At 37.1% G+C, this 27584-nt stretch overlaps 1 protein-coding gene and 1 pseudogene across 1 annotated transcript in view; one reads left to right on the forward strand and one right to left on the reverse strand.

Moving 5' to 3' along the window:
* The window catches only part of LOC119874263 (butyrophilin subfamily 1 member A1-like), a 74350-nt gene extending 70253 nt beyond the window's left edge, over positions 1 to 4097 (reverse strand). Inside the window, exon 1 of the mRNA XM_038553317.1 lies at positions 3960 to 4097. Coding sequence (XP_038409245.1) covers positions 3960 to 4020 — 61 coding nt within the window. The 5' untranslated portion in view covers positions 4021 to 4097. The remainder of the gene's footprint in view (positions 1 to 3959) is intronic.
* Positions 4098 to 13762: 9665 nt separating this feature from the next.
* LOC100686815 lies at positions 13763 to 23399 on the forward strand (annotated as a pseudogene).
* The last annotated feature ends 4185 nt before the right edge of the window (positions 23400 to 27584 follow it).

Consider the following 27584-nt stretch of genomic DNA (forward strand, 5'->3'; position numbering starts at 1 on the left):
CACCCTCCCAATAAAATCCAGTTAAAAAGTGTGCAGAAGACACGAACAGACATCTATGTATATATACATATACATACATTTCTCCAAATACACACACATACATACATTCACACAAGGGAATATTATTCAGCCATAAAAAGGAATGAATCTTGTCATTTGCAACAATGTGAATAGATCTAGAGAGTATAATGCTAAACAAAATAAATCAGTCAGAGAAAGACAATACCATATGATTCCACTCATATGTGGAATTTAAGAAACAAAACAAACAAACAAAAAGGAAGACAAATCAAAAAACAAACTATTAACTATAGAGAACAGAGGGTGACCAAAGGGGAGATTGGTGGGAGGATAAGTGAAATAGATGATGGGGGTTAAGAATGCACTTATCATCATGAGCATTGGGTAAAGTATACAATTGTTGAATCACTACCTTGTACGCCTGAAACTAATATAACACTATATTAACGATGTTGGAGTTAGAATTAAAAACTTAGTAAATATTTTTTAAAAACAAAAAGGCAACCTACTGAGGGGGAGGAGACATTGCAAATAATATATATGATAAGTGACTAATATCCAACATATATAAAGAACTTATACGCAACTGATAAATTACTGAACTCTACATCTGAAACTAATACTATATGTTAACTAATTGATTTTAAATAAAAATAAATTAAAAAAAGAACTTCTACAACTCATCACCCCCCTTCCCCAAAAAATTCACTTAAAAATATTCAGAGGACCTAAACAGACATTTTTCCAAAGAAGACATAAATGGCCAAGAGACACATATAAAGATGCTCAAAATCACTAATTATCGTGAAAATGCAAAACAAAACCACAATGGGCTATCACCTACACCTGTCAGAATAGTTAAAATCAAAATGATAAGATATAGCAAGTGTTGACAAGAATGTGGAAAAAGAATCCTTGTGAACTATTGATGGGAACTAAATTGCTGCAGCCACTGTGTAAAACCATATGGATTTTCCTCAAAAAATTAAAAATAGGGACACTTGGGTGGCTCAGCATCTGCACCATCTGTCTTTGGCTCAGGGCATGATCCTGCAGTCCTGGGATCGAATCACACATCGGGCTCCCTGCATGAAGCCTGCTTCTCCCTCTGCCTACATCTCTGCCTTTCTTTGTCTCTGATGAATAAATAAATAAAATCTTTTAAAAAAGCATTAAAAACAGAACTACCCTATGATCCAGTAATTATACTATTGGATATTTACCCAAGGAAAATGAAAATAGTAATAGAAAAGATATATGAAAACACCCCTACGTTTATTGCAGCATTATTTACAATAGCCAAGATATGGAAGTAACCCAAGTGTCCATGGATAGATGAATGGATAAAAACGTGATATCTGTCTATCTTGGAATATTGCTCACCTATAAAAAGGTCAAGATCTTGTCATTTGCAACAACATGGGTGGACCTACAGTGTATAATGCTTAGTGAAATAAACCAGTCAGAGAAATATGAACAAGTTATGATTTCACTCATATGTGGAATTTAAGAAACAAAACAAATGAATAAATAATGAAAAAAGATAGATAAACAGACTCTTAAATATAGGGAACACAGTAGTGGTTGCTGCAGGGGTGATTTATGGGGGAAAGGGTGAAATAGATAAAGGGGTTATGAGCACATTTTTTTTAATGTTTCAACTTTTTATTTAAATTCTAACTAGTTAACATATAGTGTAATATAATTTCAGAAGAATTCAGTGATTCATCATTTACAATACCCAGTGAAAAGCACACTTATCTTGAGTACTGAGAAATGTATCAAATTGTTGAATCTTTATATTGTATATCTGAAACTAACTTTATGTCTTTACTATTTTTCAATTAAAAAAAGAAAAAGAAATGATTACCTACCAAAAAGGTTTTGCAGAAAATACTGCTGAAGATCATCATGTAGTCCTATATGTCATTCAGATGATTTAAATTTTTTTAAGGACAAGTGACTTAAATAAATGAGATAAATACAAGGATTTAAATAGCTGAGATATAGTTATTCTTACTCAATTGATCTGGCTATTATAATACAACTCTGTTATATCCTCATTTCTTTTTGTTTTATATTTTCATCTTTCTTCTTGCTAGAGATAAATCTTTGTTTTTTTCTCAGCCAAATGCCTGATAAGGAGGCTTGGATTTATGTACATAATCACCATTGGTACTATTTGAGCAGGAGGCTTTTGTCCGGCTGTCCTCCTAAGTACTTTGGCCATCTTTGGATTGTTACTTTTGATGTTGCATCTCATCTTCTTCCTCTAAAATAGGAAGACCAGACTACTTGCTTTTGTTTTAGCTGTCATGTATAGTAACACTAATTCTCCATTTGTTGTACATGCCCTCGTAGAGGTCAATAATAGTGACTTATTGCTAACTCAGCTGCTCATTTTTCAATGTCCTTAAATATTCTACAGCAGGTATGTCTACCACTCCATTCTTTTTTGAAATGTAACTTGATTTGTATTTCTATAAAACATTGTTTCTTATCTCCCCACCCCCAAACTCTCATTCTCTCTCTCTCTCTCTTTTTTTTTATTGGAGTTCAATTGGCCAACATATATAGCATATCACCCAGTGCTCATCCCATCAAGTGCCCATCACCCAGTTATTTATTTTTGTCCTCATATTTTTCCACTACTGAATATTACTTTGACATTAAGCAAAGGATTATATATGACATACATAAAATCATAATTAAGACAATGAGAAAAATTGTCTTAAATTTCAAAAGTGATATGGAATTATTACTGAGAAAGAGAATATGACAAACTATATTTCCTATTCTGTTATATTTGCCTAAAATTCTAAATAGGTTAGTCAATAGTAGCAAAAATGCCTCTGTGTAAGACATGGTCTTGTATATAAAACAAGAAAACATAGGAGAAATTGTACACAACTATGTTTCACACAGCTTATTGTGGAAAAGGGAAACACTTTTTTTAAATATTATAAAGCAAATAAAAATGGAAAGTAAACATCAAAGTAGTCCAATGCCATATTCTTGCAAGAAGCATTTTTAGAGTATAATATAAATCTTATGCAAGTAATAACTTGAATGATACTCCACTGGTGAACAATTTCCATTTTGCATCTGGACAGTCCTTGATTATTTTCCCAACCATAAAAAGTTACTCACGTATTGACAGTCTTAGTAAATATCAATTTTTAAAGTACTTACTATGAATCAGAATTATAATCAGTATAGGTTGGATCCTACTCTAGTCCTAAGACCCCTAGTTGGTGCACCTTAAAATTCATTCACTATGAATATTAATAGCCTTTTAGAATTCTACAGCAATATGTTTCTTTAAAAAAGCTTTTATTTCATTATTACACAGAGTGGCCAGTATGAGAGTATCAGTTTTTAATCCTATTGTGTCATCTTTTTCAACTTTTAGAATGTAAATATCACATATATTAAATGCTAATTCTTGGACATATTTTTGAAATAAATGACATTCTAATGACATATAGAAAAGGATGGATTGAAGTGAGCTAGGAGTTGGAATTGTGAGGTTAGAGAGTACAGCAAAATTTAAACTACATAGAAAACATCTCACCTGGGAGCATTACTGATAGAAGAGAAAAATATAGGGACACAGAGATTCTCCAAAATTAGAGTGCATGGGTGAAAATGAAAAAGGAGAATCTTTCTTCTTATTGGAAAGAAATATCTAATGAGAGAGGTTATCAAACTGAGAACTTTGGGACCATTTATAATTATGGAGTGAGAAGAAACGAGATGTCAGGTTGACCAGACCTGACAGAATAATAGATTCAACTCTTAGCTATTGCACCCTGGTGTCTGCTCTATCTTTGTGGCTCAAATACTTTTCTTAGGAACATTAGACATGTGGACTTATACACACACACACACACACACACACACACAAATAATAATAGCAGTAAACAAGTAAAACTTACTATTTTGTGTCTCATTATTCATACATAAATTTGTATCTTGACCTATTTGCTGAGTCACCATTTCAGGAAGGAGTTCTTTTCAGGTCGTTCAATTGTAATCTAAAGGAAATTCCCAACTCTATTCTGAGCTGTGTTGGCAGGATTCTGAAATGTCTTTGTGTTCCTTATACAAGCACAGAAATGAGTGATTTTACCACCCAGGGCAAAATCCTGGATTAGACAGAAGCTCAGTCACATGCACCAGTAGCATGAAGGTATCTTAACACTGCTCTCTGTAGCTAGGTGGAATATGGACTTATTCCAGAAGCAAGGGTACTCTGGACTTTGGACTTTATAGACTCATAAAACATTTTAGTTGCAATTGTTCATTTAGTCATTTGAATACATGCAGTTTGTTTGTTTGTTTGTTTGTTTTTGGTCTCTGTCTAGATCTCCAGTGAATAGAAGTGGTAAGTGTGGATATCTTTTTGTTCCTGAACTTAGAGGAAAGATTAGATATTTTCATTATTTATTATGATATTATTTTCATAAATGGCCTTCATTAGTTGAAAACATTCCCTTCTAGTGTGTTAAGTGTTTTGTTTTTTAATTAGGAAAAGACATTGGATTTTGTCATTTTTTTTCTTCCTTTGAGGTGATAATGTGTTTTTTCTCATCATTCTCTTAATATCGTGTATTATATTGATTGGTTTTTGTATGTATGTAAAACCTTTTTTAAGGTTTTTCTTAAAGTTTTGAAAAGCTATTAGCCAGAATCATGGTGTAATAAGATACAATATTTTTCCTTTTTTAAAAAAGTGAATACATGTGTAGAGTTAAGAAGCTATTACACATTTATGATTTAATAAAATAATTCTAAAGGAAAAAAAATAAGGTTTTTATCTGCCAAGTACAATATCTGGACTTCCTCAGGAACAATTGCTATTTATTTTTTCCCCTATGTATTAACAATGCTTTCTGCTTCATTGCTTGCTTCATGACTCTTTTGTTGAAAACTAGACATTTCTAGTGAAGGGGACCATAAGAGAATGGGGAAACTAAGTGCAAAAAATTAGAGAGGAAGACAAACCATGAGAGACTCCTAACTCTTGGAAACAAAGGGTTGCAAAAAGGGAGGTGGGTGGGGGGATGGGGTAACTAGGTGATGGGCATTAGGGAAGGCACATGATGAGATGAGCACTGGGTGTTATATGCTGGTAAATTGAATTTCAACAAATTTTTTAAAAAAGAAAGAAAACTAGATATTTGAAATATTGTGATGTTTCAACTCTAGAAATGTTGTTGCTGCTTGTATGTTTATTTAAAGACTTTTTTTAAAGCCTAATTCCTCAAATTTACATTTTTGTTTGTTTGCTGTAGCCATTGAAATCTCATTCAGCTTGCTTGGTCATTAGCTAATGATTGAACAGAGAACATTTTTGGCACCAAAAAGAAATCCCAGTCTTTGACAAGGAGCTGTATGTGTATATTGAGGCTGTACATGTACATTAAGTGCTCAGGCAGGCAGTTTACAGCACGCCTTGTTTTCACTTTCTGCTTGCATCAGGGTCAGCAATAAGTGAAAGATCAAGATTGTTTTCAGGTCTTTTCTGAGCATACACACAACTATACAGAGTCTCTAGCTGAGCCTACAACATAGCTGTGCAGATTCTCAGAGCCATATGGGAGCTTTTGAAAGACTATATAGGGGCAGCCCGGGGGGCTCAGTGGTTTAGCACCGCCTTCAGCCCAGCGCCTGATCCTGGGGACCTGGGATGGAGTCCCAGGTCGGGCTCCCTGCATGGAGCCTGCCTCTCCCCTCTGCCTGTGTCTCTGCCTCTCTCTCTGTGTGTCTCTCATGAATAAATAAATACAATCTAAAAAAAAAACAAGACTATATACATCCCATTCCTCAAACTTTATACATTGCCTTCTCCAGGTCTAGAATTAGTACTTCTCTAAGAAAGTTTGATTTGTGTTAATAAGAAGTAATAGTAAATGACCAAAATTGTACACTTTCCATTTTAATCCCATATGTAAATAATTGTAAATTATCACTACAAGAAAAGTTGAACAACCAATTACTTTTCTTCTAGTCATCAAAGAATTGAGGTTGCAGAGCAAACCATACTCTCTTCGCCCCCTCATGTCCAGAAAGACATGGCTCTACAATTTTCTCAGGACTCCTATAACAAAGTACCACAAAGTACCACAAAGTCACATGAGTGACTTTACTCATTTTTTTAAAAGATTTTATTTATTCATTCATGAGAGACACAGAGAGAGGCAGACACATAGGCAGAGGGAAAACAGGTTCTCTTCGGGGAGCCTAATGCAAGAGTAAATCCCAGGACCCTGAGCTGCAACCTGAGCCAAAGGCAGACGCTCAACCACTGACCCACCCAGGTGACCCATATCTTTACTTTTCAATGGCTTTTTACCTCACAGTATTATACTATATTTAGCCCTATAGGCACAATAAAATTTTAAATTATTAGCCTGACTAGGCTGTTTTCCTACTTAAAGATAATCAAATATGAAGAAATATTCCTCAAATTTATAGATTCTTGTGATTCAAAATTCAACCAATATTCATAGCATAGTATTCAAAATCTTAACTATCTCTAAATTGGGGAACAAGGCATGGAAACATATTTCCAACACAAACACGCCCTGCACAGCCATACTTTTCCTTTTTAAGAAAAGTTTTTATCTTTATTAATTTTGTAGTAACTCTGCATTGTTATATTTCCCCAAAACATATTTTTTAAAAATTTTATTTATTCATGAGAGAGAGAGAGAGGCAGAGGCAGAGGCAGAGGGAGAAGCGGGCTCCATGCAGGGAGCCCGAAGTGGGACTCGATACTGGGACCTTGAGATCACACCCTGAGCTGAAAGTAGATGCTCAACCACCAAGCCACCCAGGCATCCCCCAAAACATATTTAATTAAAAGATTGTAAATCTGGCAAAGATCAAGAATTTTGCAGTAAATATCTATATACTCACAATCTAATTTCTATCGTTAACATTTAACTCCATTTGTTTATTAACTCTGCATCCTTCTATCCATTCATTTATCAATCCATTCAGTTTGACATCACTAATAAAAAACTTCAGTACTCATATAATTAACTATAATTATTGATTTGTTTTCAATTTTTTCTTTTTTTTAATAAATTTATTTTTTATTTGGTGTTCAATTTGCCAACATATAGAATAACACCCACTGCTCATCCCATCAAGTGCCCCCGTCAGTGCCGGTCACCCAGTCACCCCCACCCCCGGCCCACCTCCCCTTCCACCACCCCTAGTTCGTTTCCCAGAGTTAGGTGTCTCTCATGTTCTGTCTCCCTCCCTGATATTTCCCACTCATTTTTTCTCCTTTCCCCTTTATTCCCTTTCACTATTTTTTATATTCCCCAAATGAATGAGACCATATAATGTTTGTCCTTCTCCGATTGACTGATTTCATTCAGCATAATACCCTCCAGTTCCATCCACGTCGAAGCACATGGTGGGTATTTGTCTTTTCTAATGGCTGAGGAATATTCCATTGTATACAATTTTTTTCTTATGATGTTAAATTTACATTTGATGACTTCGTGAGAAAAATCAGCTCTGCTCTGTAGTATCTACTGATTTCTGTGACACAAATACTTTCACCATGGTCAGCTTCAAGCTACCAATTGTGTTATCTCTGAAAGCACATAAATGATGCACATAATCAACTCTCATGTCATTTTGTAGATTTAAAAAAAAATTACTTTGAGAATAACCGAGGAATGGAATTGCTGGGTTAGACTTCAGGTTTATGGATATAATTTAAAAGAAACTCCTATATCTTATTCCAAAGAACCAGTTTTTCCAAAGTTCCATTTCACACTCCCTACAAAATATATAAGATCTCGTTAGACTTTTTTTATTTTTGCCAATTTTATTCTTCCTGGTGATTGTATTCTGCTTTGAATTAACATTTCTTAGATGACTAATAAAGTTGAACATGACTTTTTGTACATGTTGGCAATTTGGATATCTTATTTTTTGAAATATCTTTTTAAAACTCAGCCGATTTTTATCAAGTCATCTGTTTTTAAATTGTGTATGCTGTAGAAATCTTTATCTTTGGATATAAGTATTTTATCAGTTATATATTTTGAAACTCTTTTCTCTCAATCTGTGGTTTGCATACTTATTTTATTTTGTGTCTTTTGATGTGCAAGAAGTTTAAATTTTTATTAAGTTTAATTTATCATTTTATCTTCTGTGATTTTATATCTGGAAATTGTTAGAATGTGTTTGCCTATTTTAAGTTATAAAGAAAGATATGTACTTATATATACTCTAAAAATGTTATGTCTTAAGCGTTTATGCTTGGATTTCTAATTGCTTTTATTCTTATGACTCTGATTTTTAAAAGTATTGTTGACTATAATATGAAGCAGAGATGAGGACTCTTATTTTTTAAAATACAGATATCTACCCAAATTTGGGGGGAACATTTTATTGAAAAGATGTTTTTTTTCCTCTGGAATGCTTTGGCTTCTTTGTCAAAATTCAAATAATTATATATGTGAGTGACAATTTCAATTAAATATATATGTTTGCTGATTCTTACATTAGTGCCACAATTTCTAGATTACTATAGCTTTATTATAAGTAATTAATTTGGATGTCTTTGGGTTTTTAAATTTATTTTAGATATTCTAGATGCTTTGCATTCCCCAAAATTTCACAGTTGGAGTATTGTAAATTTTTGTACTATACATGAAATTGCAATAAAAACTATATATCATTGGGGGGCTAGATTGACATTTAAAATATCTTGATACTGGGATACCTGGGTGGCTCAGCGGTTGAGTGTCTGCCTTTGGCTCAGGGCATGATCCTGGGATCCGGGATAGAGTTCCACATCAGGATCCCCGCTGGGAGCCTGCTTCTCCCTCTGCCTATGTCTCTGCTTCTGTGTGTGTGTGTGTGTGTGTGTCTCCCATGAATAAATAAATAAAATCTTTTTTTAAAAAAATCTTGAATCTTGCAAATCATGATCTTAATATATTTATCCATGCATTTAGGTCTTCTTAATATCTCTCACCTTATTTTTGAGTTTTAAAAAAGGATTATATCAAGAGTTATAAATGGTTATATTACATACCAAAGTAAAGCATTTGTAACTTTATTATTTTTTTTAATTTTTATTTATTTATGATAGTCACACAGAGAGAGAGAGAGAGGCAGAGACACAGGCAGAGGGAGAAGCAGGCTCCATGCAACGGGAGCCCGATGTGGGATTCGATCCTGGGTCTCCGGGATCGCGCCCTGGGCCAAAGGCAGGCGCCAAACCGCTGCGCCACCCAGGGATCCCCATTTGTAACTTTATTAAGTAAATGGAACAAATTAATCATTAAGGCAAAGGCATTCTGAAAAATAAGTAGACACAAGACATATTAAGAATTTTTTTGTGTGTGTATTTTTTATTGGAGTTTGACTTGCCAACATATAGCATAACACCCAGTGCTCATCCTGTCAAGTGCCCCTGCTCAGTGCCTGTCATCCAGTCACCCCAGTCCCCCCGCTCACCTCCCTTCCACCACCCCTTGTTCATTTCCCAGAGTTAGGAGTCTCTCATGTTCTGTCACCCCCATTGATATTTCCCACTCATTTTCTCTCCTTTCCCCTTTATTCCCTTTCACTATTTTTTATATTCTCCAAAAGAATGAGACCATATAATGTTTGTCCTTCTCCGATTGACTTACTTCACTCAGCATAATACCCTCCAGGTCCATCCATTTTTTTTTTTAAATTTTTATTTATTTATGATAGTCACAGAGAGAGAGAGAGAGGCAGAGACACAGGCAGAGGGAGAAGCAGGCTCCATGCACCGGGAGCCCGACGTGGGATTCGATCCCAGGTCTCCAGGATCGCGCCCTGGGCCAAAGGCAGGCGCCAAACCGCTGCGCCACCCAGGGATCCCCAGGTCCATCCATTTTGAAGCAAGAGGTGGGTATGTGATGTTTCTAATGGCTGAGTAATATTCCATTGTATACATAGACCACATCTTCTTTATCCATTCATCTGTCGATGGACACTGAAGCTCCTTCCACAGTTTGGCTAGACATTGCTGCTATAAACATCGGGGTGCAGGTGTCCCAGCATTTCACTGCAGCTGTATCTTTGGGATAAATCCCCAGCTGTGCAACTGCTGGGTCGTAGGGCAGGTCTGTTTTTAACTCTTTGAGGAACCTCCACACAGTTTTCCTGAGTGGCTATAGCAGTTCACATTCCCACCAACAGTGCAAGAGGATTCCCTTCTCCACATCCTCTTCAACATTTGTGGTTTCCCGTCTTGTTAATTTTCCCCATTCTCACTGGTGTGAGGTGGTATCTCAATGTGGTTTTGATTTGTATTTCCCTGATGGCAAGGGATGCGGAGCATTTTCTCATGTGCTTGTTGGCCATGTCTGTGTTTTCCTCTGTGAGATTTCTGTTCATGTCTTTTGCCCATTTCATGATTGGATTGTTTGTTTCTTTGCTGTTGAGTTTCATAAGTTCTTTTTAGATCTTGGATACTAGCCCTTTATCTGATAGGTCATTTGCAAATATCTTCTCCCATTCTGTAGGTTGTCTTTTAGTTCTGTGGACTGTTTCTTTTGCTGTGCAGAGGCTTTTTACCTTGATTAAGTTCCAATAGTTCATTTTTGCTTTTGTTTCCCTTGCCTTCTTAGATGTATCTAGGAAGTTGTTGTACACAAGCTAACCTTGCACCTAAAGGAACTGGAGAAAGAACAGCAAATAAAACCTACACCCAGCAGAAGAAGAGAGTTAATAAAGATTCGAGTAGAACTCAATGAAATAGAGACCAGAAGAACTGTAGAACAGATCAACAAAACCAGGAGTTGGTTCTTTGAAAGAATTAATAAGATAGATTAAACCACTAGCCAGCCTTATTAAAAACAAAAGAGAAAAACGTTAATTAATAAAATCATGAATGAAGAAGGGAGATCACAACCAGTACCAAGTAAATACAAATGGTTTTAAAAATGTATTATGAATACCTATATGCCAATAAATTAGGCAATCTAGAAGAAATGAATGTATTTCTGGAAAACCACAAACTACCAAAACCGGAACAGGAAGAAATAGAAAACCTGAACAGGCTGATAACCAGGGAGGAAATTGAAGCAGTTATCAAAAACCTCCCAAGACACAAGACTCCAGGGCCAGATGGCTTCCCAGAGGAATTCTAGCAAATGTTTAAAGAAGAAACAATACCTATTCTACTAAAGCTGTTCTGAAAGTTAGAAAGGGACAGAATACATCCAAACTCATTCTATGAGGCCAGCATCACCTTAATTCCAAAGCCAGACAAAGACCCCACCAAAAAGGAGAATTATAGACCAATATCCCTGATGAACATGGATGCAAAAATTCTCAACAAGATCCTAGCCAATGGGATCCAACAATACACTAGGAAGATTATTTACCATGACCAAGTGGGATTTATCCCTGGGATGCAAGTTTGGTTCAACACTCATAAAACAATCCATGTGATTGATCACATCAACAAGAGAAAAACAAAACCATATGATCCTATCAATAAATGCAGAGAAAGCATTTGTCAAAATACAGCATCCATTCCTGATCAACACTCTTCAGAGTGTAGGGATAGAGGGAACATTCCTCAGCATCTTAAAAGCCATCTACGAAAAGAAAAGCCCACAGCAAATACCATTCTCAATGGGGAAACACTGGAGCCTTTCCCCTAAGATCAGGAACACGACAGGGATGTCCGCTCTCACCACTGCTATTCAATATGGTGCTAGAAGTCCTAGCCTCAGCAATCAGGCAACAAAAGAAATAAAAGGCATTCAAATTGGCAAAGAAGAAGTCAAACTCTCCCTCTTTGCAGACGACATGATACTGTACCTAGAAAACACAAAACACTCCATCCCAAGATTGCTAGAACTCATACAGCAATTTGTCCGTGTGGCAGGATACAAAATCAATGCCCAGAAATCAGAGGCATTTCTATACACTAACAATGAAACTGAAGAAAGAGAAGTTAAGGAGTCAATCCCATTTACAATTGCATCCAGAAGCATAAGATACCTAGGAATAAACTGAACCAAAGAGGTAAAGGTTCTATATCCTAAAAACTATAGAACACTTCTAAAAGAAATTGAGGAAGACACAAAGAGATGGAAAAATATTCCATGCTCATGGATTGGAAGAATTAATATAGTAAAAATGTCTATGCTAACCAGGGCAATGTACACGTTCAATGAATCCCTATGAAAATACCATAGATTTTCTTCAAAGAGTTGGAACAAATCATCTTAAGATTTGTGTGGAATCAGAAAAGAGCCCGAATAGCCAGGGGAATATTGAAAAAGAAAACCAGGGCCGGACGCATCACAATGCCGGATTTCAGGTTGTACTACAAAACTGTGGTCATCAAGACAGTGTGGTACTAGCACAAAAACAGACCCATACATCAATGGGACAAAATAGAGAACCCAGAAATGGGCCCTCAACTCTATGGTCAGTCATTATTCCACAAAGCAGGGAAGACTATCCACTGGAAAAAGGACAATCTCTTCAATAAATGGTGCTGGGAAAATTGGACATCCACATGCAGAAGAATGAAACTGGACCATTCTCTTACACCATACACAAGGATAAACTCAAAATGGGTGAAATACCTAAATATGAGACAAGAATCCACCAAAATCCTTAGAGGAGAACACAGGCAACACCCTTTGGGAACTTGGCCATATTAAGAATTCAATTCACTAGGAATGAACACAGTTCTGAACTTCTATGTGTCAAATATTAAAATTAACATATATGACTACAGTTGAAAGAATGCAAAATTTATAAAACCAGGATCACTGTAATGGGTTTTATTAAAATTTACTCTATATTTATAAATTTAGTAGATATTATTTAATTGAAGATGTAGGAAGATTCCAATAAAAAATATAACAAGTTAGATATTGTAATTTCATTGATTTAGGTTACATCTAAAATAACATTCTTAGATTTTTGAGTTTTGGCCGATATATACAACTCTGTTTCTACAAACCCAAAAAGGTAGAGAATTTTTATCATTCCAGATAGCTTCCTTATGCCCCTTTCCAGTCCACTCCTCTACCCTGAAGCAAATATTGTTTTGATTTCATTCACCATAACTGTTTAATTTTAAATCTACCAGAAAATTGTTTTTTTTTATTGGTATTATTTCATTATGTTAATATATGACAAATGTTTATCCATTTACCTAATGACATTTATGTTATTTCTAGTGTTTGACCTTTATGAGTAATTCTGCCCTAACACTGTTGTACAGCTCTTTTGTGGGTATTTGTTTATATTTTGCTTGGGTAAATATCATGAGTGAAATTACTACCTCATAGCAGAGAAAAAAGCTTAAATTTGTAAGACATTGGCAAATTGACTTCCAACTGGTTGCACCATTTTATATCCCCACCATTGGTATTTGAATTTATCATAGTACAATGTAAAAACCAGGGAATTACCATGGATACCACCCCTCACATCTTATTCAGATTTCACCAGTTTCACCTGCACTTGTATTCGTGTGTGTAGTTCCATGCAATTTTATCACGTGTGTGAATTCATATAACCAACAGCTCAATCACAACACAGAGCTTTTGCATCACTACAATGGTTTCCCTCATGGTACCCCTTTAAAGCCATACTATATTTTCATGTTCATTCTTTTCCCAGCTCCTAACTCCTGGCAATAGGTAAACTGTTCTCCATCTTTATGATATAACCGTTTTGAGAATAAGTTTTTCTGAGCATGCATATTGAGAAAGGTGAAGAATTTGGACCATTAGTGAAATTACCATACAACTCAGGAATACAGCACATTAGAAAGTGACAACTACTGAGGGAAAAGAAAATATTAGCAATAGGTGGGGACTATTGACAGCTGCAAGAGAGAATGGGGTTCAATTTGAGTGGGTCAAACAGGGCTTTGAGAGAAGATAATACCTGAGTAAGAATAGGAGAGGTCAGGGAGTTATCTAAGTGGATTTCTGGAAGAAGAAATTTCCAGTCAGAGGAAACAACTACAACAAAGTCTGTAAGATAGGAACATGCCTGCTGTTTTTAAGGAATGGAAAGAGGCTGATTTGACTGGTGTAAAGGAGCCAGGAGTATAATAATTGAAGAAAAGGTCAGAAAAGTAACAAATCATATAACATGCACATAATATTATACCAACATTATTAGATATAAGAATATATTTAAGAACCAATGCATTTCTTTAGAACCAAAATATACAGAACATACAATTTAAAAAGGTATGTAATTCACATTATCATCAGCATCATAAAATACTTAGGAATAGTATTCTTATATATTTTGGTAAACTCATTAAAAAATAAAATAATAAACTCATTAAAAATAATTAATAAACTCATTAATGCCAATAATTTGTGGAATTTTTTGTAGTTGCTAAATATACAATTATTTCACTTGAATAAATACTAAGAAAAAGGCTCAAAACTTCAGTATGTTTAAGTTCAAAATTTATGTTTAAAATACCTATTATTAAAAGAGATATAAATGGCCACAAAATTGTTCTATGAGTTCAGTGAAATCTCAAACAAAACTTAAACATAAAATTTCTGCTTTGGATCAAGAAAGAGTAACAGGGGTTTCAAACAACAACAAAACGGAATAAAATATATGAAACAATGATTATTGAGACATTGGGCATCAGACATCAAAGGACAATGATAACTGAGAGATGGAAAACAAGTGAGGAAGGCCCTACAATTGTCCCAGCTGACTTCCTAGAGAGTTTCCAGGAACCCCAGAAGAATCTACCTTTCTTTCTGACTTGTAGATCAATTTAGGAATTCAGGGAAACCAAAGTGGCTAGGGTTTGCAAAGTGCCAGAGAAGAAATAACTGTACAAGCAGAGGGAAAGAATATCACAGAGATCTATAGAGTGCTCCCCTTAAGTCTCCATGTGAGCACTGAACAGTGTATATAGATGAAACTACCCAAGGTTGGAGAAGGAATCACCTGGGAAGAATTGGGGGAACAGTCAATGGAATCCACACAAGGTCCAGAATAGTCCTAGTTTCCAACAGTTAAAGTGAAAAACCTCACAACTCAAGACATCAGGTAGAGTACTGAGGACAATTTTACTTTAGTAGTGGGGAGAATTTAGCTCTACACTAAAAATAGTTTCAGATTCTGCCTAACAATCCTAAAACAATACCCAAAAGGATCAAATCATACCAAGAAACTGTGTTTTAGAACAAACCTCAAAACTACTTATGGAATGCAAAAATATCTATCATCTAATAAGGGAAATTCCCAGTGTTTGACATCCAATTGAAAATTACCAGCCATGCAAAGAAACAAGAAAATATGACCCAGAAATAGGAGAAAATTCAATCAGTAGACAAGTATAACCAGAAATGACATAGATGAGAGAGTTAGTAGATACATTAAAAATAAATATAACTATATTTCATATGTTCAACAAGCTAGAGGAAAGATTGACCATGTTAAGTAGAAACATGGAAAGTATATGTTAAAAGACTCAAATCAAAATTCTAGACAGGATAACTAAAATGTTTGGCATGAAAACTATACTAGATAGGATTAGCTGCAGGTTAGGCATTGCAGAAGAAAAGATTAGTGAGTTCAAAGACAGAATCAATCCAAAATGAGATACTGAGAAGATAGGAAGTTGGGGAAAAAAATAAAGAATGCATCAGTGAGCTGTGATATAATTCAAATGGTCCAGAATGTCTGATTTGAAGAAATAATGTCCCAAATTTTTCTCAAATTTGATGCAAAACAAATCCAAAGATTTGTATCTCTACCAATACTAAAAACAAAGAAAACTAAACCAAATCACATCAAAAGCAAATTTCTCAAAACCAATGACAAAAAAAAAAAAAAAAAATCTTAGAGGCCAGAGAAAAAAGTAACATTATATAAAGTGGAATGAATATAAAAATGGAAGCAGATTTCTTACTTAAAATAGTGTAAACCAGGTATGAGAGGAATAATATTTTTAAAGTATGAAAAGAAAAAAAATCATTGCCATCTTAAGGTTTATGTGATTTCAAGAAATACCAAGTAACTAAAACAATCTTGAAAAAAAATAACAGGGGAGGAGCAAGACGGCGGAAGAGTAGGGTCCCCAAATCACCTGTCTCCACCAAATTACCTAGAAAACCTTCCAATCATCCTGAAAATCTATGAATTCGGCCTGAGAATTAAAGAGAGAACACCTGGAATGCAACAGTGAGAAGAGTTCGCGCTTCTATCAAGGTAGGAAGACGCGGAAAAAGAAATAAAGAAACAAAGGCCTCCAAGGGGGAGGGGCCCGCGAGGAGCCGGGCTGAGGCCGGAGCGTGTGTCCCCAGGACAGGAGAGCCCCGTCCCGGAGGAGCAGGAGCTGCACCGACCTTCCCGGGCGGAAAGGGGCTCGCGGGGAGTTGGAGCAGGACCCAGGAGGGCGGGGATGCCCTGGGGCTCCCCGGGACAGTAACAGCAACTGCGCGCCCAGGAGAGTGCGCCGAGCTCCCTAAGGGCTGCAGCGCGGGCGGCGGACCCGGCGGGACCCGGAGCAGCCAGGAGGGGCTCGGGGGCGGCTCCGCGGAGGGGGCTGCGGGGCGGGAGCAGCTCGGAGGGGCTCGGGCAGAGGAAGAGGCTCCGTGCGGAGGGGGCTGCGCGGTTCCAGGAGCAGCTCGGTGGGGCTCGGGTGGCAGCTCCGCGGAGGGGGCTGCGGGGCGGGAGCGCGAATCCACCAGCGCAGGCTCCGGAGCACAGGGCGCCGGGACACAGCCCAGGATCCGGCCTCCCCCGGGACAGGCAGAGGCCGGGAGGGCCCAGGACCCCAAGGACGCTCCTGCCCGGAGCTGAGCAGATCAGCGGCCCCGCCCCGGAGCCTCCAGGCCCTGCAGACGGAGTTCCTGCCGGAGCTGAATCCAGGTTTCCAGAGCTGCCCCGACACTGGGGCTGTTCCTCCTGCGGCCTCACGGGGTAAACAACCCCCACCGAGCCCTGCACCAGGCAGGGGCACAGCAGCTCCCCCAACTGCTAACACCTGAAAATCAGCACAACAGGCCCCTCCCCCAGAAGATCAGCTAGACGGACAACCTCCAGGAGAAGCCAAGGGACTTAAAGTACACAGAATCAGAAGATACTCCCCGGTGGTTCTTTTGTTTTGTTTGTTTGTTTTTTGTTTTTGTTTTGTTTTGTTTTGTTTTGTTTTGCTTTTTGATTTGTTTCCTTCCCCACCCCCTTTTTTTTCTCCTTTCTTTTTCTTTCTCTTTTTCTTCTCTCTTTTTTTTTCGTTTTTTTTCTTCCCTTTTTTTTCTCTTTCTCTTTTCTTTCCTTCTTTCTCTCCTCTCTTTTTCTCTTTTTCCCAATACAACTTGCTTTTGGCCACTCTGCACTGAGCAAAATGACTAGAAGGAAAACCTCACCTCAAAAGAAACAATCAGAAACAGTCCTCTCTCCCACAGAGTTACAAAATCTGGATTACAATTCAATGTCAGAAAGCCAATTCAGAAGCACTATTATACAGCTACTGGTGGCTCTAGAAAAAAGTATAAAGGACTGCAGAATTTAGAGCTAATCAGGCAGAAATTAAAAATCAATTGAATGAGATGCAATCCAAACTAGAAGTCCTAACGACGAGGGTTAACGAGGTGGAAGAACGAGTGAGTGACCTAGAAGACAAGTAGATAGCAAAGAGGGAAACTGAGGAAAAAAGAGACAAACAATTAAAAGACCATGAGGATAGATTAAGGGAAATAAACAACTGCCTGAGAAAGAAAAACCTACGTTTAATTGGGGTTCCCGAGGGCGCCGAAAGGGACAGAGGGCCAGAATATGTATTTGAACAAATTCTAGCTGAAAACTTTCCTAATCTGGGAAGGGAAACAGGCATTCAGATCCAGGAAATAGAGAGATCCCCCCCCTAAAATCAATAAAAACCGTTCAACACCTCGACATTTAATAGTGAAGCTTGCAAATTCCAAAGATAAAGAGAAGATCCTTAAAGCAGCAAGAGACAAGAAATCCTGACTTTTATGGGGAGGAATATCAGGGTAACAGCAGACCTCTCCACAGAGACCTGGCAGGCCAGAAAGGGCTGGCAGGATATATTCAGGGTCCTAAATGAGAAGAACATGCAACCAAGAATACTTTATCCAGCAAGACTCTCATTCAAAATGGAAGGAGAGATAAACAACTTCCAAGACAGGAAGGAACTGAAAGAATATGTGACCTCCAAACCAGCTCTGCAAGAAATTTTAAGGGGGACTCTTAATATTCCCCTTTAAGAAGAAGTTCAGTGGAACAGTCCACAAAAACAAGGACTGAATAGATATCATGATGACACTAAACTCATATCTCTCAATAGTAACTCTGAATGTGAACGGGCTTAATGACCCCATCAAAAGGCGCAGGGTTTCAGACTGGATAAAAAAGCAGGACCCATCTATTTGCTGTCTACAAGAGACTCATTTTAGACAGAAGGACACCTACAGCCTGAAAATAAAAGGTTGGAGAACCATTTACCATTCGAATGGTCCTCAAAAGAAAGCAGGGGTAGCCATCCTTATATCAGATAAACTAAAATTTACCCCAAAGACTGTAGTGAGAGATGAAGAGGGACACTATATCATACTTAAAGGATCTATTCAACAAGAGGACTTAACAATCCTCAATATATATGCCCCGAATGTGGGAGCTGGCAAATATATCAATCAATTATTAACCAAAGTGAAGAAATACTTAGATAATAATACACTTATACTTGGTGACTTCAATCTAGCTCTTTCTATACTCGATAGGTCTTCTAAGCACAACATCTCCAAAGAAACGAGAGCTTTAAATGATACACTGGACCAGATGGATTTCACAGATATCTACAGAACTTTACATCCAAACTCAACTGAATACACATTCTCCTCAAGCGCACATGGAACTTTCTCCAGAATAGACCACATATTGGGTCACAAATCGGGTCTGAACCGATACCAAAAGATTGGGATCGTCCCCTGCATATTCTCAGACCATAATGCCTTGAAATTAGAACTAAATCACAACAAGAAGTTTGGAAGGACCTCAAACACGTGGAGGTGAAGGACCATCCTGCTAAAAGATAAAAGGGTCAACCAGGAAATTAAGGAAGAATTAAAAAGATTCATGGAAACTAATGAGAATGAAGATACAACCATTCAAAATCTTTGGGATGCAGCAAAAGCAGTCCTAAGGGGGAAATACATCGCAATACAAGCATCCATTCAAAAACTGGAAAGAACTCAAATACAAAAGCTAACCTTACACATAAAGGAGCTACAGAAAAAACAGCAAATAGATCCTACACCCAAGAGAAGAAGGGAGTTAATAAAGATTCGAGCAGAACTCAACGAAATCGAGACCAGAAGAACTGTGGAACAGATCAACAAAACCAGGAATTGGTTCTTTGAAAGAATTAACAAGATAGATAAACCATTAGCCAGCCTTATTAAAAAGAAGAGAGAGAAGACTCAAATTAATAAAATCATGAATGAGAAAGGAGAGATCACTACCAACACCAAGGAAATACAAACGATTTTAAAAACATATTATGAACAGCTATACGCCAATAAATTAGGTAATCTAGAAGAAATGGACACATTCCTGAAAAGCCACAAACTACCAAAACTGGAACAGGAAGAAATAGAAAACCTGAACAGGCCAATAACCAGGGAGGAAATTGAAGCAGTTATCAAAAACCTCCCAAGACACAAGAGTCCAGGGCCAGATGGCTTCCCAGGGGAATTTTATCAAACGTTTAAAGAAGAAATCATACCTATTCTCCTAAAGCTGTTTGGAAAGATAGAAAGAGATGGAATACTTCCAAATTCGTTCTATGAGGCCAGCATCACCTTAATTCCAAAACCAGACAAAGACCCCACCAAAAAGGAGAATTACAGACCAATATCCCTGATGAACATGGATGCAAAAATTCTCAACAAGATACTGGCCAATAGGATCCAACAGTACATTAAAAAAATTATTCAACATGATCAAGTAGGATTTATCCCTGGGACACAAGGCTGGTTCAACACCCGTAAAACAATCAATGTGATTCATCATATCAGCAAGAGAAAAATCAAGAACCATATGATCCTCTCATTGGATGCAGAGAAAGCATTTGACAAAATACAGCATCCATTCCTGATCAAAACTCTTCAGAGTGTAGGGATAGAGGGAACATTCCTCGACATCTTAAAAGCCATCTATGAAAAGCCCACAGCAAATATCATTCTCAATGGGGAAGCACTGGGAGCCTTTCCCCTAAGATCAGGAACAAGACAGGGATGTCCACTCTCACCACTGCTGTTCAACATAGTACTGGAAGTCCTAGCCTCAGCAATCAGACAACAAAAAGACATTAAAGGCATTCAAATTGGCAAAGAAGAAGTCAAACTCTCCCTCTTCGCCGATGACATGATACTCTACAAAGAAAACCCAAAAGTCTCCATCCCAAGATTGCTAGAACTCATACAGCAATTCGGTAGCGTGGCAGGATACAAAATCAATGCCCAGAAGTCAGTGGCATTTCTATACACTAACAATGAGACTGAAGAAAGAGAAATTAAGGAGTCAATCCCATTTACAATTGCACCCAAAAGCATAAGATACCTAGGAATAAACCTCACCAAAGATGTAAAGGATCTATACCCTCAAAACTATAGAACACTTCTGAAAGAAATTGAGGAAGACACAAAGAGATGGAAAAATATTCCATGCTCATGGATTGGCAGAATTAATATTGTGAAAATGTCAATGTTACCCAGGGCAATATACACGTTTAATGCAATCCCTATCAAAATACCATGGACTTTCTTCAGAGAGTTAGAACAAATTATTTTAAGATTTGTGTGGAATCAGAAAAGACCCCGAATAGCCAGGGGAATTTTAAAAAAGAAAACCATATGTGGGGGCATCACAATGCCAGATTTCAGGTTGTACTTCAAAGCTGTGGTCATCAAGACAGTGTGGTACTGGCACAAAAACAGACACATAGATCAATGGAACAGAATAGAGAATCCAGAAGTGGACCCTGAACTTTATGGTCAACTAATATTCGATAAAGGAGGAAAGACTATCCATTGGAAGAAAGACAGTCTCTTCAATAAATGGTGCTGGGAAAATTGGACATCCACATGCAGAAGAATGAAACTAGACCACTCTTTGCACCATACACAAAGATAAACTCAAAATGGATGAAAGATCTAAATGTGAGACAAGATTCCATCAAAATCCTAGAGAAGAACACAGGCAACACCCTTTTTGAATCGGCCATAGTAACTTCTTGCAAGATACATCCACGAAGGCAAAAGAAACAAAAGCAAAAATGAACTATTGGGACTTCATCAAGATAAGAAGCTTTTGCACAGCAAAGGATACAGTCAACAAAACTCAAAGACAACCTACAGAATGGGAGAAGATATTTGCAAATGACATATCAGATAAAGGGCTAGTTTCCAAGATCTATAAAGAACTTCTTAAACTCAACAGCAAAGAAACAAACAATCCAATCATGAAATGGGCAAAAGACATGAACAGAAATCTCACAGAGGAAGACATAGACATGGCCAACATGCACATGAGAAAATGCTCTGCATCACTTGCCATCAGGGAAATACAAATCAAAACCACAATGAGATACCACCTCACACCAGTGAGAATGGGGAAAATTAACAAGGCAGGAAACAACAAATGTTGGAGAGGATGTGGAGAATAGGGAACCCTCATACACTGTTGGTGGGAATGTGAACTGGTGCAGCCACTCTGGAAAACTGTGTGGAGGTTCCTCAAACAGTTAAAAATATACCTGCCCTACGACCCAGCAATTGCACTGCTGGGGATTTACCCCAAAGATACAGATGCAGTGAAACGCCGGGACACCTGCACCCCGATGTTTATAGCAGCAATGGCCACGATAGCCAAACTGTGGAAGGAGCCTGGTGTCCAACGAAAGATGAATGGATAAAGAAGATGTGGTTTATGTATACAATGGAATATTACTCAGCTATTAGAAATGACAAATACGGGATCCCTGGGTGGCGCAGCGGTTTGGCGCCTGCCTTTGGCCCAGGGCGCGATCCTGGAGACCCGGGATCGAATCCCACATCGGGCTCCCGGTGCATGGAGCCTGCTTCTCCCTCTGCCTTTGTTTCTGGCTCTCTCTGTCTCTCAGTCTTTCATGAATGAATAAATAAATAAAATCTTTAAAAAAAAAAAAAAAAAAAAAAAAAAAAAAAAAAAAAAAAAAAAAAAAGAAATGACAAATACTCACCATTTGCTTCAACGTGGATGGAACTGGAGGGTATTATGCTGAGTGAAGTAAGCCAGTCGGAGAAGGACAAACATTATATGTTCTCATTCATTTGGGGAGTATAAATAATAGCGAAAGGGAATATAAGGGAAGGGGGAAGAAATGTGTGGGAAATATCAGAAAGGGAGACAGAACGTAAAGACTGCTAACTCTGGGAAACGAACTAGGGGTGTTGGAAGGGGAGGAGGGCGGGGGGTGGGAGTGAATGGGTGACGGGCACTGGGGGTTATTCTGTATGTTAGTAAATTGAACACCAATAAAAAATAAATAAATAAATAAATAAATAAATAAATAAATAAATAAAAAGAAAAAAAATAACAAAGATACTGTGTCTGGCTCCCACTCTCACAGACATTGCAGTGCAATGAGCTCCAGAGAGACAGTTCCAGGGCAAGTGAGAGCCAGATGGCACTGGGCAGTTCTATTCCTCACTGAGACAATAATTAAACACGTGCAGAGGAGATCCTAAGAAGCTGAGAGGATAATGTCATCATACACATTCTTTGTCCAAACTTGCCAGGAGGAGCACAAGAAGCACCTAGATACTTCAGTCAACTTCTCAGAGTTTTTAAAGAAGTGCTCAGAGAAGTGGAAGATCATGTCTGCTAAAGAGAAAGGAAAATTTGAAGACATGCAAAGGCAGATAAGCCCCATTATGAAAGAGAAATTAAAACTTATATCTCCTCTAAAGGAGAAACAAAAAGGAAGTTCAAGGATCCCAATTCAGTCAAGAGGCCTCCCTCAGCCTTTTTCCTGTTCCTGTTTTTTTTTCTGAGTATCACTCAAATATCAAAGGACATCCTGATCTATTCATTGGTAATGATGCAAAGAAACTGTGAGAGATGTGGAATAGCACTGCTGCAGATGACAAGCAGTCTTATAAAAGGAACTGCTAAGCTGTTAATTGCTAACTGCTAAGGAAAAATACTAAAAGGATATTGTTGCATAGCAAGCTAAAGGAAAGCCTGATGCAGCAAAAAAGGAAGTCATCAAGGCTGTATAAAGCAAGAAAAAGAAGGAAGAGGATACAGAGTGGCATTCAGTTAACAGAACAATTATTTAATATAAGTTGCATCAGAGACAACTGATGATGGAAACGACTATCTCATATATAATTAATTTGTGCTGTGTACCAACAAGAACCTGGCTTGAATTTCCATGCCAATTTACAACCCCCATACTGTACCAGACAAGGTTAGTGACTACTAAAATATCACAGGACAGAGCTCTCTAAAGACACATTTGGTAGTGTGTTAACGGCAAAAAGACACTGTACAGTTTAAAAACATATCTTACACAGCCTTAAATTTCTAAATAAATACAATTTTTAATATAAAAAAACTCACAAAGATGGTGGATTCACACTTCATAATTTAAAATCTCACCACAGAGCCATAGTAATCAAAACAGAGTGGTATTGGCATAAGGATAAACATATAGAGTAATAAACAAGAACAGAGTCCAGGAGTAACCTCTTACATATATGGCAAAATAATTTTCAATAAGGTTGCCCAGACCATTCAATGTAAAAAGAATAGTCTTTTTAACAAAGGGTGTTGTGAATATTCGACATCCATTAGCAAAAGAATGAAGTTGGACCTCTACCATACACCATTAAAAAATTAAATCAAAGTGTACCAAAAACCTAAATTTAAGAGTTAAAACCATGAAACTATTGAAAGAAAAGAAGATAAAATCTTCATGAACTTGGATTTGGCAGTGGTTTCTTCAATATCATATCAACAGCACAGGGAACAACCCTCGTCTTCCTTGAGAACAATTACATAAATTAGACTATTTTAATACATCAAAAGACACAATCAAGAGAATGAAAAGACAACCCACAGAATGGGTTGCACAGATGAAAAATCTAATTAAAATAGTAGTATGTCAAAGCCAATAATAAATAAAAACTGTAATACATAAAGAAAAATTACAGCTTAATTCACTATATTAACAGAATAAAGCAAAAACAAAATTGAAAACAAACAAATAATACACAAGTAACAAAAATTATATGATCCTAGATCATGTTGTTTTTTTGACAATAAATGACAAGGAATGAAAATAAAATTATAAAATAAATGAAATGTGTCCACAATAGACTTTAAAGTGAATGTTTTTGGCAACTTTATTCATAATAGCCCAAACCTAGAAACATCCCAAATGCCCATCAGCAGGAAAATAAGTGGGAAAATTGTAGCATATTCATGCAATAGAACTCAACTGAAAAATATAAAAGGAATAAACTATTGACATATACAATAGTTTATACCATATACATGGTCTCAACAACATTATGTTGAGTGACAGAAATTAAATACAATAGTGTATTATTACAGTTTATAAGTTCTTGAAAAGGCAAAACTAAAACGTTGGTGATAGAAATTAGATCTGAAAAAAAAAAAAGAAATTAGATCCGATTGCCTGGGGGAAAATTGATATTCTATATCTTGATTGGAATATGGATTATTTGGGTGTGTACATTTGTCAACATATGTCAAAGTTTATACTTGAAAGCTGGGCTTATAAAAATATATGTCTGCAAATTATACCTCAATCATTACAAAAAGAGGTATTTCAACAATTTTTAGTATGAGGGAAGTAACCCCAGACAATCCTACTAGACGTTTAAGACTATTGAATTGTAAGGAGGATACATTTATCATTTTATGACATTAATGTATGAGTTGGAAGAGAGAGAAGAAAATTATTTTTCATCCTTTCATTGTAACCATGCCTTCATATATCCACAATGTCTTCAGTATCATATCTTTGAATATTTTGCTCACAAATATGGAACAAAAGCCCTAAAATTCTCTCCTAGGAATATCATGTTTTCAAAAGAAGAAAATCCTATTTTACTACAATATTCCTATAGCAGTAGGAAATATGGAAAATATGATGGTCCCTCTATTTTATGTGAGATAGAAATATAGAAACAGGGAGAAAAAGGTTGATTTAAGAGAAAAAAAAAAAAGCAAAGCACTGTCAGTAATGGGGGAGCAAATAATGAAAATGTTTTGCTTTCTAGGAGGATATGATAACCAGTCTCCACAAGGATCCCCAATGTCTCTCAACCTCCAGTAATTAACTCTTGTACAGTCCTCTCCCACATTTTATCAGAATTGGCCTAGACATCACTATGATCAACTGAAACAGCAGAAGTGATGGTATATCAATCCCAGGAACAGGCTATGGAAGACATTGCAGCTCCCATCCCTTTCTTTCTCTCATCACTTGTTCAGCTGCATGATGAGGAACTGAGTTCTCCAGTCAACAGCCATATGAATGAATTTTCTTGCAAGTAGATCCACCAGCCCCAGTCAAGCCTTCAGATGACTGCAGCTTTAGCCAAACCTTGACTGCAACATTATGCAGACTAAGCCAAACTACTCAGCTAAACTGCTCCCCACTTTCTGACCTAAGAAATAATATACATTTATCGCTTTAAGCCACTGAATTTTGGGGTAATTTTTTATACAGTACTAAATAGCTAATTCACTGGGACTCTATCAGAAAATGTGGATTACAGTTACTCACTTACTACCATGGCCTCAGAAATGCATGCTGATTTCCAGAATTCATCCAGTTTTTCTTTAAATGTAGCAGTTTTTCACTTTATATGTCGTGTCTTTAAGGTTGGTTACATTACATATTTGAAGATGCAGAATAGCCTGCCTTGACCCTCAAAATTAGTCCCTGTCTCCTCTAAGAATCTGGCTGCTATTTTCAAAATGCTGCTCAGCATGGTATTATCCTAGCTCGAAGTTTAATTGATAATTCATAGACATTTACTCTATTATAGAGAACTAGTAATTTCCATGTGAGATTTTGCATCCACAAATGCCAGTTACCCTTGTTCTACCTGACTGTCCAAAAGCATAAGTCAATAATGGGAATAAAGTGAGAAGGAGAAACTGAAGACACCAACTTCTTATAGAACTATTATGTATTTCTGCTCTGAACCTTCTTCTATCCTGGGTCTAGATGCCTTGGGTCTAGGCACAGGGTAATTTTGAATAGCATAATCATGTACTTTACCCCATGTAAACTGGCAATCAAAAGTATGGGAGAGGTTTTAAGTCTCTTGACAATACCTGAAAGAAAAAGGGAATTTTACCCTTTTCCTTTTAAGGTCTCTATTTAGCCCATTGATGGGGAGAGAAAACTTGCCCAGGGGAAATGTCCTTACCAGTGTTATTTTCCAAAAATGTTCACCCAAAGCCTAAAGCAGAACTTATCTATGCTACTTGCCTCAATCTTAGGTAGTAACAACTGGAGCCTTAACTTCTTCGAACTTTCTCACCTGTCCAGATTTATGAAAAGAAGCTTTATTTTCTCCTCTTTTCCCCAGTCTCATGGAAAGACCAGGAATAATCCTAATACAGGAAGTCCCTATTCTATCCTATTATTCTTGAATTAGAGTAATTCATAGCATCTCTTAACTGCCTCGGGTGGAATGAGAAAGCAGGCAGAGGAAATAGGGTTAGGAAAAGAACTGCAGACTTCTTTTGTATCACAACCACCAAAAGTATAAAATTAAGGATGCCTGGGTGGCTTAGCAGATGAGTGTCTACCTTCAGCTCAGGGTGTGATCCCAGAGACCCAGGATTGAGTCCCAGATCAGGCTCCCTGCATGGAGCCGGCTTCTCCATCTGCCTATGTCTCTGCCCGTCTCTCTCTCTCTCTCTAATGAATAAATAAATAAAGTCTTTTTTAAAAAATATAAAAGCAATCCCAAATTCTGCTTAGTAAAAATACAAAAAATCTAAAACTTTTTGGTTAGCCAGCAAACCACGTACAGATTCTCATTGTCCTTGGTTATGTGGCACAGCACAATAAAGACTGGCATGAAAATCCATTTGGCTACTCAACTGGTTTGAAATATTAACCCTACTTCTTGATCAGTAATACTCAATTCCAACTTCCTGCTAGGTTTACCTGAAGAGCTTCACAAAAAGTATCATTACTAGGATTCCACCTCAGACTAATCAAATAGAAATTTCTTGGTAGTGGAGGAGAAGAACAGAAGGTAGAGTTATCAATCAGTAATTTAAATGATATTCTCAAATGATTATACAATGCACCCAGGATTAAGACCCACAAGCCTATGCTGACATCTCCATGTCTCCTATTTCTTATCTAGTAGCTCATGCTGAGTCTTCAAGGCAGAGTGAGGTGGAAGGGAGTACATTGTTCAAGGACTCTCTAATCACACCCACCACAATGGGCAAAGACAGGAAAT

This window comes from Canis lupus, chromosome 12, assembly GCF_011100685.1.
Source record: "Canis lupus familiaris isolate Mischka breed German Shepherd chromosome 12, alternate assembly UU_Cfam_GSD_1.0, whole genome shotgun sequence".
Taxonomy (NCBI): domain Eukaryota; kingdom Metazoa; phylum Chordata; class Mammalia; order Carnivora; family Canidae; genus Canis; species Canis lupus.